The sequence below is a fragment of the Carettochelys insculpta genome, chromosome 6 (assembly GCF_033958435.1).
Source record: "Carettochelys insculpta isolate YL-2023 chromosome 6, ASM3395843v1, whole genome shotgun sequence".
Lineage (NCBI taxonomy): Eukaryota > Metazoa > Chordata > Testudines > Carettochelyidae > Carettochelys > Carettochelys insculpta.
The window spans coordinates 64,466,393-64,478,624 of NC_134142.1; the positions used below are offsets into that span (position 1 = coordinate 64,466,393).

At 47.1% G+C, this 12,232-nt stretch overlaps 1 protein-coding gene across 1 annotated transcript in view; it reads right to left on the reverse strand.

The window, feature by feature from the left end:
• UBR1 (ubiquitin protein ligase E3 component n-recognin 1) overlaps window positions 1-10,220 on the reverse strand; it is a 177,757-nt gene extending 167,537 nt beyond the window's left edge. The window contains exon 1 of the mRNA XM_074997084.1: window positions 10,091-10,220. Within this exon, the coding sequence (XP_074853185.1) occupies window positions 10,091-10,168 (78 nt within the window). The 5' untranslated portion in view covers window positions 10,169-10,220. The remainder of the gene's footprint in view (window positions 1-10,090) is intronic.
• Between the last annotated feature and the right edge of the window lie 2,012 nt (window positions 10,221-12,232).

Sequence of the window (12,232 nt, forward strand, 5' to 3'; positions counted from 1 at the left end):
CCCTGGGGTTGGCGGGCGCAACCCTCGCCTTGGCCTCAGCCCTGGCCGAGGGTGGCTGGGGGCCAGGCGAACCGGCAAAGGAAGGCCCCGGGGTGGTGGACGGCGGTGGGACGGCAGGTGGAGCAGCGGGTGGAGCGGGCAGAGCGGTGGGCGGCACGGCATGGGGGGCCAGGTAGTCCGCTATGAGCTCAAAAGTGCGCATAAAGGCCCCCCATGCCTCCTGGCGCCAGGCCAGCGCCCGCTCCTGCAATTGCAGGCGCCGCTCGTCCACCCGCAGGCGCCGCTCCGACACCTCCAGCTGCCGCTGGAGGGTCACGAGCAGCTGGGGGTCCGTCACCATCCTCTGGTGGTGCTGGGTCCGCTGTCGGCCCCGCCCTGGGGCTGGTTGGTGCTCCACCGAGGGGCTGGCCTGCAACGATGGCCCCGGTGGGCTGTCTGGGACCACTGACACCTCGCCAGTGCTCTCCGGGCCCTCCGATGGTGGAGCTGTGGAACACAGGGGGGGAAGAAGAGTGGAGACAGCGGTTAGTGTGACCCCCGAGCCGTGGCCCTTGTCCCCCCAACCCTCTGCTGCTGGTTCCCCATCCCCGTCCCCGGGAGATGCTGCGGCTGCTGATGGGTGTCCCACCCCGCTCCAGGGGACCCTAGGTTCCACTCCCCCCATCCCCAGGGATGGGGCATGACACTGTCCTGCTGGGGGGGGGGGCGGGGCAGGGGCTGATGCACTCTTCTGAGGGACATGCCATTGCTGTCCTTGGGGCCATGGTCATCTGGGCATGTGGAGGGCCCTGGTCATGTCTGTTGTCCCCGCCCCTCAACCCCAGGGGTGTGCACCGGGGGGGTACATACCTGACGGTCCGCTCCCACAGTCGGGGGACACCCTCTGGGCAGACGCCCTGCTGGAGCTCCGGGACGGCAGGATTATTTGGAGCTCCCCGTCGCTGGAGGAGGACTCCCCCTCCAGCGTCCCAGGGGTGGGCTCCTGGGGGGCCCCTGGGGTGCAGGGCTTGCCTCTGGGGCGGACTCCGCCTCCGGGGCCTGCTGGGGCTCGTCGGCCGAGGTGTCAAGAGTGGCCGGCGGGGAGGTGGTGTACCGGGGGCCCAGGATTTCCCTGAGTGGCAGGGTCCGGGTCCGGGCGTAACCCTGCTGCAGCTCCTTAACCTTACTCCTGACGTGGTCAGGAGTGTGGGCAGGGTGACCCCGGGTGGCCAGGCCCTCAGCCAGCTGAGCGAACGCATCCGCGTTCCGCCTCTTGCTCCCCATTACCTGGAGCACCTCCTCCTCGCTCCAGAGCCCCAGCAGGTCCCGGATCTCGGCCTCCGTCCAGGAGGGGCCCCGCTGCCTCTTCCAGGGCTGGCTACCAGGCTGGGAGCCCTGGCTCCCCTTGGGGAGGGTGCCCTGGGGGCGCTTGGGGGGCTGGTGGGCGGCCATCACAGCGGGGGGGTGTCTTGGGACTGCAGGGAGGCGTGCAGGCTAGCCGCATGTTACTGCTGCTGCCTGCACGCCCCCTCAGCTTCCTGCACAGGAAGGCAGGGGGCGGGGAGCTTTAAGGGGCCGCTGCACGCGGCGACCATAGAGCTCAGGGGCTGGAGAGAGCATCTCTCAACCCCTCAGCTGATGGCCGCCATGGTGGACCCCGCTCTTTCGATGTTGCGGGACGCAGATCGGCTACATGTGCCCTACTTCGACGTTGAACATCGAAGTAGGGCGTATTCCCATCCCCTGATGGGGACAGCAACTTCGACGTCTCACCGCCTTATGTAGATCTCAACTTCGAAATAGTGCTCGCCACGTGTAGACGTGGCGGGCGCTATTTTGAAGTTGGCGCAGCTACTTCAAAGTAGCCGGCACGTGTAGACGCGGCTCTGGAGAGCAGTGGAGGTCAAAGTGGTGACCAAAAAAGGACACACTGGGGGTATTTTTGGATACTTCTGGAAGCCAATAAAACTGATTTTAATAACAGTGTCTACACCAGCTTTCATTTGACTTTGTAAATTTGATTTTAGCATTACTCCTCGTGAAGTTTAAAAAATTCAACTTTAGAGCCCCTTAAAATTGACCTAATGAGCCCTGTAGTGAAGACTGATACCTTATAAAAATCAAACTAAGTCTCTTAAACTCAATTTTATCCCTAGTGTAGACCAGGCCTTAGACTCCAGTATCTTAAGGTCAGCACCCAGAAAATGAAAACCATAGCATTCCTGACCATTTGTGAAAAGTTCAGTTTGAGTGACTCAATGAGCAACACAAAGGAACTCTGTGCAGAGGCAAGGACAGAACCCATTTAACTGGGGTAACGTTCAACTGAGACAGCCTTTCCTCTTTCTACAGTCCCCTTCCTCATTCACCAAGCACCTTGCAAGAGCTGAACATTTTAGCTCAAGCAAAAACTCTCCTGTGTTGACATTCAGAGGGCCAAAATTTAGTCACAGATGCTGATGACTCACCAAAGGGCACAGTGTTACTCATCCATACACCCTCCAACTTCTGTAAAAAAAAAATATATATATACCCAGGTTCTACCTGTAACTGCCTCTTTTACTACACATTTCTGATTCATCCCCAGAACAAGTCCACCCTATGCCCTGAAAGAGCCAAATGTCCTGTAGAAATATAGCAAGCAATGATGTTATTAAAGATTGCATCATAACATATACACAAAAGGGAATTAATGAGAACTTCGATTTGGCCTTTAAACTAAAGGGTTTTGTCAAATTTTGTAGTTTGTTGGTTTTTTTTTTTGGTTTTTTTTTTAAAAAAAGAAAACTGAAAAAAAATAAAACCCACCCCACCCACACCAAATTCCATCATGGCATCATCATTGACACTTTCATGATTGATGAACATGGTTGGAACATTTAGGAGAACCACACAGATTTCTACCACTTGAGCTAACAGAGTAACTGGTAGCAGTAATAGAGCTATTCCATGGGTGGCCAACCAGTTAGAAATTAAGAGCCAAAACAGTTGTGGATAGAGTGCAAAGAGCTACATATTTTTATCTGCATGTATTTATACCTACATTTTCTTATTGAGACATAGATATATTGCTATATAAAAATAAATATACAGTAAATGCTCATATTCAGCACTCTCTCATTTGGAACTTTCAAATAAGCGGCATTTTAACCCTAAGCAAATTTTAGTTACATTTTCCATAAGTACAGTATAGTGAAAATAAATACAGATAAATATAGCAAATACAGTATAAGTTTGCATTGTACAATACTCCTGAGGTTGATAAAGTACTCTGCATATATTTTTGTTTCGTAATATCTAAACTTGTTTTTCTTTAGTGTTATGCGTTGCTAAGCATACCTTTCTATTATCCAGAGTATTTGAATATCCAACAACCTCCCAGTCCTGGGGCTGCCGTATATGAAAGAGTTTACTGCAGGTCGATATATAGACAGACATATAGAAATATATAATACATGGCTTAACATCCTTTCCCTCATGCAGAGCCAGGCACCCCGAACCTCCCTGCTCTAACCCAATATCCTCCACCCTCCCCTACAGCCAGGTACCTCCAGCCTTTGCAACTTCTCCTCCGTCTTCCTATTTTGTTTCAGGGAGAAGGGCTCTTTCAAAGATGGGGGTTATTTTCAAAAGAGCCCCATCTACACTGCTTTTTTCTTTTGAAAGAATCTCTTCCGAAAAGAAATAATGCAAATGAAGTACAAGATATGCAAGTCAGTGCCTCATCTGCATCTTCTATTTCCCTCATTTGCATTCCTCTTTCGAAAAAGGAATGCAAGTGCAGACATAGCCTTAAAGTCCACATATTCCATGAAATACCTCATCTTCTCAACATCAGTACACCTACATCCCTGTCCATATTGAGAACTTGAAGTGAGCTCCCACCAATGGTGCTGGCAGCGGTGAAAGGCCTTATGTCGATAGACCACCTGTGTTTTTACCATTGGGTAGTATAACCCTCCAGTTAGATGACATAGTGGCAAACAAATCACTGGCCATCATTGTTCTCAACAGCAGAGCTAAAATCATGAGGGATTAGCCTTCAGTTTTCACCGTATGCAATCACAGCTATAAGAATGGCCATACTGGATCCAACCAAATATGCATCTAGCCCAGTATCCTCTCTTACTGCAGTTGCCAATGCCATGTGCCCCAAAGAGAAGAAACAGAACAGGTAATCATCAAGTGAGCCATTTCCTGTTGTTCGTTTCCCAACTTCTGGAAAACAAGGGGTAGGGATACCATACTCTCGCATCCTAGATAAAACAGCCATTTAAAATTATTGGTCTTCATGACATCCTCTGGCAAAGAGTTTTACAGGTTGACTGTGCACTCTGTGAAGAAATATTTCCTTTTGTTTGTTTGTTTTAAACCTGCTTAGCATTCGGTGACCCCTAGTTCCAGTGTTGAGGAGTAAATACAACTTCCTTATCTACTTTACCCACACCAGTCATAATTTTATAGACCTCTATTATATCCTCTCTTACTTGCTTTTCCAAGCTTCAAAGGTGCAGTCTTATTAATCTCTCCTTTTATGGAAGCCCTTCCATACCACTAATTATTTCTGTTGCCCTATTCTGAACCTTTTTTAGATGGAGTGACCGCATCTGCACCCAGTATTCAAGATGGAGGCATACCATGGATTTATATACAGGCAATATGTTTTCTGTCTTCCTATGTAACTTTTTCTCAATGATTTCCAATGTGTTGTCTGCTTTTTTAACTGCTGCTGCACATTGAGTGCGTGTTTTCAGAGAACTATTCACAATGACTCCAAGATCTCTCTTGCATGGTAACATCTAATTTAGACTACCATTTTATATGTATAGTGGGGATTATGTTTTCCAATTTGTACATTAAATTTAATCTACCTTTTAAATGACTGGTTACTCACTTTTGTAGCTCTTCATGGTCTTCTTGAACTTAACTGTCGAGTAGTTTTGTATCATGTACACATTTTGCCACCTCAGTTTACCCTTCTTTCCAGATCCTTAATTTTTAACTAGCTATCAATCCATGAGGGGTCCTTCCTTCTTATCCCAGGACAGCTTAAGGGCCTTTACTGAATGAACTTATCAAAGGCTTTCTGAACATTTAAGTACACGATAGTCACTGGAACCACTTATCCACATGTTTGTTGATCCCCCCTCTCCTCCTGAAGAATTTTAGGAGATTGGTGAGGTATGATTTCTCTTGATAAAAAATAATTTTGATTCTTCCCCAACAAGTTATCTTCACATTTGTCAGTGGTTTTCAACCAGTGTGCCATGACACGTCGGTATGCCATGAGATCTCTCCCACAGTGCCATAAACGTCATCAATTTCCCCTTGCTGCTGATCTTTGCAGTGCCACTGGTGGGGATGTACAGAATTGACAACACTGTACCAGCTGGGGCTCAAGTGGCTGTCTGAGTTCTAGCTAGCACGCGTATTTCCCCCTCACAAGGGCTCTGCATAGAGCCGGGGGCGGGGGGGGAGAGGGGAAGAGCGTGAGGGAAACTGATGACCCCCTGCCAGCTGGGGCTCAGGCAACAAGGCAATCAATTCAGCTGAAAAAAGTGAAAGTGGGTGTGCCACAGAACTGTTTTTCTCATGTAAATGCGCTGTGTTACCGAAAAGGTTGGGATCTGCTGATCTACATGTCTGACAATATTGTTATTTACTATAGTTCCAACCGGTTTGCCCAGTACCACAGGCTTACTGGCCTGCAATTGTCAGAGTCACTTCTGGAGCCCTTTTCAAAAATTGGCATCACACTAGCTATCTTCTAGTTACTTGATACAGAAGCTTACTGAAGGATAGCTTACAGGCTACAGTTAGTAGTTCTGCAAATTTCATATTTGTGTTCCTTCAGAACTCCTAGGTGAATGCCATCTGGATCTCATGACTTATTACTGTTTAATTCATCAATTTGTTCCAAAAATCTCCTCAGATTTGTCACCTAAAAAGAATGGCTCAGATTTCGGGATCTCCCTCACACCCTCACCCATGAAAGACCAATGCAAAAAAAATCAATTTAGTTTCTCTGGTCTTATTGCTCTTGACTATTCCTTTAGCATCTCAGTCATTCAGTGGTTCTACAAGTTATATAGAAGGCTTCGTGCTTCTAATGTACTTATTTTTCTTATTTGCTATTACTTTTTGACTCTTTGGCTAACTGTTCTTCAAATTCTTTTTTGGTCTTTCTAATTATATTTTTACATTTCTATTGCAAAAAGGTTATGCACATTTCCATTTTCCTCATTAGGATATAACTTCCATGTTTTAGACAACGCCTTTTTGTCTTGCACAGCTTCTTTTACTTTGTTATTTACGCACCGTGGCACTTTGTGTCTCATCCTATGTTCTTTTAATTTGGAGTATTCATTTAATTTGATCCACCTTTGCAGTGTATTTAAAAAATTTCCATACAATTTACAGGAACTTTACCCTTGGCATTTTGCCTTTTAATTTCTGTTTAATTAACTTACTCATTTTTTTTAAGTCCCCATTTCCGAAATCAAATACTACAGTGTCTGACCACTGTAGTGTTGTCCCCGTTATGATACATGGGATCTTAAATTCATTTTATGGTCACTATTTCCAGGCAGTCCAGCTATAGAGCAGTGCCTCGATTTATGTGAGGGTTGCATTCCTCCATATCCTCGCACAACTGAAATTTCACATAAGTTGGGGGGCAGCTTTTTTTTCCCCTGGCAAAAACGCAGATACTGCAGCTGGAAAGCAGGAGCACCTAGAGCTCCTTTTGAAAGGTGAGTCCTGGGGTTGGTGGGCAGGGGAAGGCGGCTGGGGACGGTTAAGCTTGGCAGTGGGTTGGGGCTGCAGGGGGTGGAGCTGAGCTGGAGCTGTGCATGGGGGCACGGTTGAACTGGGGTGGGATGGGTTGAGCTAGAGCCACACACAAGGGTAGTGAGCCACAGCCATGCTTGGGTGGTAAGCCAAGCTGTGGGGAGTTTAAAGTGGGGCGGGGGGGGTTGAGCCGGAGCCACATGTGGGGGGGTTTAGCTGGAGCCATGTGCAGGGGATATGAACCAGGGCCAGAAGGGTTTGAATGAGGGCTGCGCGTAGGGCCGATGAGTTGGGCAGCAGGGATTGGCGGGTGAGCCAAAACCACGCGTGGCTGGTGAGCAGGGGCTGGAGGAGGTGGTGTTGAACAAAGGCAATGTGGGGCTGGGTGGAGGTGAGTGTTTAAGTCGGGGGCGGGGTGTTAGGATTTGGAGTTGCGCTTAACTCATGGTAATGCCAGTTAAGCACAACTCAAACACTCGCATTTCGAGGGCTTACTGTATCCACCTCTTGGACCAGATCCTGCACCTCACTTAAGACTAAATCAAGAACTGCCTCTCCTCTTGCGAGCACCAGGACCAGCAGCTCCAAGAAGCAGCCATTTAAGATGTCAAGAAACTTTCTTTCTGCATCATGTTCTGAGGGGACATGTAGCCAGTCAATATGGTGATAGGCCAAAATCCCACATTATTATTGAGTTTTATTATTTTAATAGCATCTCAGCTCTCTCTCTCCATTTCGCAGTCACTATCACCAGGATGGTCAGGTTGTCAGTAATATATTCCTACTGACATATTCTTTTTATTAGATCATGGAATTATTATTTATAAAAAAAATTCTATGGCACAACACGATTCATTTAAGATTTTTACTTCATTTAACTCTGTGCTCCTCCCTCCCCACCCCCCACATACAATGCCACTTCCCCACCAGCATGACCTGTTCTGTCCTTCCAATATATTTTGTTCCTTGGTATTACAAAAAGGCTGAACGCAATAACCTCCTGAGGTCCCTTCCAGCCCTAAGATTCTATAATACTGTGTCCCGCTAACTATCCTCCACTAAGTTTCAGTGATGCCTACTGTATCAAGATCATCTTTTATCTGGAGGCACTCTAGTTCACCCATCTCATGATTTAGACATCTAGCATTAGTTCAGGTGACCATATTTCCTGAGCCCAAATACAGGACACCCTGATGACTGGGGAGCAGCTCCATGGCTGCCCTATGCCTTGGGGCACCAGGAACCAGGTGGCAGCCATGCAGTTGCGCCTCCCAGCTTCTCTGAGGTGCATGGAGATGGGAACCAAGCAGCAGCCACTGCACCTCAACAGGGCCCCCTGCTGGCTCCCTCTCCCCCACGTGGCCACAGAACACATGAGTATTTGCTTTCCTGCAAAGGGTGCCTGAATATAGGGCAATTAGCCCCTTTGTTAAAATAAATCAGGACACCTTCCTGGAGTCCAAAATACAGGGCTGTCCCAGCCACGACAGGACGGATGGTCACCCTAAGCCCGCAGTGTCCAATATGCTTGGGGCAGAGCAATGTGGCAAAGCATGGCTCCGAGCCCTGAACATGAGGTTCCCCTCCACATATACAACCCACCACATATGATGGCAGCAGCAGAGGCAGATCTTCCAGACCCAGCAAGTTTGGGAGATGGGGGGAGGAAGTGTACAGCAGCTAGGACTGGGCAGCTCTGGCGAGTCACGGTGGGGGTGCCTGGCTGCAGGAGGGGTAGGGCACCTGGCTGGTGGGGGCACGTGGCGATCAGGTATCTTGCTTTTAGACACCTCTACCCTAAGCATCAGTACGTAACTACTTCAAAAACCTGTCACTTTTTAGCTGTCTCTAACTACATGATGCAACTAAATGGGTCACTTTCACTCGGCTGTTTCTAATCTGACCCTATTTTATCATCTTCCATCTTGTCTTCCTTGTAGGACACAGCATCTCCCTTAACAGAGCTTCCATTTAGGGAAGACAATCTGAATCATGTACTCTTCCGCATCTGTTGGCTTTCCCCTAGCCCCAAGTTTAAAAGCTGCTCTATGGCCTTCTTAATTTTAAGTGGCAGCAACCTGGTTTTGGTTTAGCCATAAAGATGTGACTGTATTTTAAATGTAATAGGTATTCTGTATGCTTCCTACTGTTGCAGTTACTGAACCTAAAACAAAGTAGCAGGCATCAGTACAAATTCTGATTTTCAATTAATCATGGGCTCTGAGAGAAGATATGAGGAGTACTGATCCTCCTCCAGAGCACAAATCTTCCTGCCTCCCTCGTCCAACACTCCAATCCCCTCACTTAGCATTGCCGGTTCCCGCACTTTAATAATGCAAAAGAAGAAAATCAAAGTGGTAATTGTAAGGAGTCATAAAAGTTAGAAGAGGGAGACCCCTATTAATTAATTCAATGCCCTATTCTTGCCAAGGCAGACAATCACTACAGAACAGTACATTGTTTTAGTAGGACACCATGAACTTGAAACCTATTTAAACAAGGAAATAAAAGGAGGACAACAGGTTATCAAAAACTTTCCCATAGTTTCCTGCATTTTAAAAATTTTTTCTGTTCAGATCAGAAGAGAATGATGAGATGGATGATTTAAATTTCATCACTTTCAGGAACTGACTCTATGCAACTTTAAAGTATAAAGCACTTGCAAATCCTCCCCCTTCCAACTTTTATGAAGTTATTGCTTTTCACTAGTGACCCAACTGTGCACAAGAGACATTTATTAGGCAAATGCTTGTTTTAAACAGCCTAGCCCAAATTATTACAGAGAGTACCTGACTATCCTGCTTTGCTAGTGCAGCAGGGCCATTACTGTCTTGCCACTGAGTGGCTACTTAGAGCATGTGCGTCAGTCATATTTGTCAGGGAAATTTGCATTTAGACAATACATTGCCATCATCCCTTACCTCAAATCCATGCAATAAAACTTTACTCCACTGTCACTCTACAAGGCAACCAACGTCAGTGGCCAGTCCTCTAACTCGGGCTCAGTGGGAACCACACATCGCACGGGTGGTTCTCCCTCACGGATTGTGCCACCTGGAAACAGTCACTGAGCACAGAGCAGACAACGGGGAAAGGACAGGCGCGCCACGCTGCAGGGCAGTTCCCCACTACACAGGCAGCTAGTGGCCCTTGCCCAGGGCGCTGCTCCTAGCTGAAGGGACCTCACCTCCCCCGACGGGCAGCAACCGCTGCTCCCCCAAGTAAGCTGTGGTCAGGTTCCCGACCGCTCGGGGCTCCAGCGGGTACCAGGTCACCAAGGGGAAACGGCCCCCAGGAAAGACCCACACAGCAGGAGTCTCACCATGGCCCGTTCGTGGGGCTCTACAGGATCCCTATGGTTCGCTCCTGATCCAGCTCCTCCACCGTCTCCATCCGCCATTTTGAGGGAAACTGAAACCTCCGCCAAGCCCCGCCCCCTCGACCGGAAACAAGTTGCCAGGGCAGACAGGCCAAGCTACAGCGTCCAAATCTGCCTCCCAACTACGTGCGAGGCCGGCTGATACTGAGCATACGCCAGCAATCTGCACCTGCGCAGTCACAACTGAAGCCGCTGCCCTTATTTGCTCTCCGAGCCGATTTATTTCCTGTTTCCGGAGCACAAGCTCAGGGAGGGTGGGGATAGAGTGACATATGGCCGGTGAACTTGGAAGGGTATAGCCGGCAGGTGTGGCTACGATGTAGGAGCACAGAGAGGCTCACGGTTGTCTGTGCTGGACACCCCTTTCCTGGGGGAATTAAAGGTTCTTCTTCTCTTCAAGGCTGGTCCTGCGGTGGAAGCTGCACTGCGATTAAACCCACGTTTTTAAATCATTGCAGAACCTTGTGTGGACATGGGTATTTTGTTAATTTGTTTAGCAATAAACTGCTATTGAACAGAAGTTAGACTGTTTATACAGAGATTTCCATTTGTTCCGTTTAATTAAGGGCTTGTCTACGCTGGAAAGTTTTACCAATCACCAGTATAAATTGGCAGGCTTATATAACTCCTCATTTGGATATGTATTCTGGAATAAGGCCTTGTCTGTACTATAGATTTATAGCAGTATAAATACATGTATATGTAGGCTTATTGCACATGTACATTTCAATCTTTTTGACTCAAGAATTTTAGCATGTTCCATTCTAGAGAGCTAAGCTCTTCTGTGTTTTTTTTCCCCAGAATGACTTTCCCAAAGGACCCATGAGTTACATTATAATTAGGTAAAAATAATTTGAAGAGCAATTAGCAAAAAGTACAAAAAATAACATCAGACTTTAAGTATATCAGAAACAGGACACCTTCCAAATAATCAGTGGGGGCCATTGGACAATGGAGGTGATGAAGGAGTACTCAAGGCAGGCAAGACTGGTGCAGAGAAGCCAGATTAATTCTTTGCATTGACCTTCATTGCAGAAGATGTGAGGGAGATTTCCACACCTGAGCCATTCTTTTATATGACAAATCTGAGGAACGGTCTCAGGTTGAATTGTCAACAGAGGAGATTTTATACAAGATGATTTAAGGATGACTAATACAACACAGATTTTTAAGAACTGCTCCAGAGGCAATATTCTCAATAGGCTGGTAAACCTAAGTCTGGGATAAAGCAAAATCACCTATTCCAACTAATCTCCTATTGAAGATTAGTGCAGTGGGCAGGCGCAGCCCACCCACAGCTAAAAGGCCCCTCTCAAAACTAGGGGAGGCCCACTAAACAGACCATGGCTCCAAATGAGTACGGGGGACAACAAAAGAGAAAAACAGGGATGGGAGTGAAGGTCAAAGGTTTAAAACGAGGGAACCAGAAGGGGACACTGAGCAAAGAACCCCGGACAGCTCCCACGGCTCCCCAAAGGCATCGAGGGAGCCAGTGGATGCCGCCCAGAGGAACTCTGCTCGGATTCATGATCGGAGGGTGGAACAGAACCAACTACTCTGCTGGGGAGAGTGACTAAATCAAGTAAATCTGGATATTTGCCCTGCCAGTAGCTCCAGTTCCTCAAGTGATATAATCGTTTGTGAGAAAAGTTAAATAAAACAGTCCAACTTCAATACAGCTACCAGTCAAGCAAAAGAAGTCCCCACAAATGTTGATTGGGAGCAATTCCTTCCCTGTGCAAAGAAAGGGGTATTGCCAATAAGTTCTAATGGGAGTCCAATGTAGCTTTTTCAAGGCAGGTTGTCACAAGAAACTAACAAAAGCAAGAGAGTGTAAGTCCTATTGTCAATCCCGTCTCTCCCTTTGCCTCCGATTTGTGAGATTTAAAAACTTGGGTTTTTTAAATAATATTTTTACTTCTTTATTTCCTTGTCTTTTATGCATGTTGAATGCAAAATTTTGAGGGTTAGAAACTACTTTTTATTAAAAGAGTAACCTGCGATTTTTTCCCCTTCATATATCTCTAGACTCCGGAACCATAATACATATGCTAACACAATGTCAGGTTTCAAGAAAATCTTTAA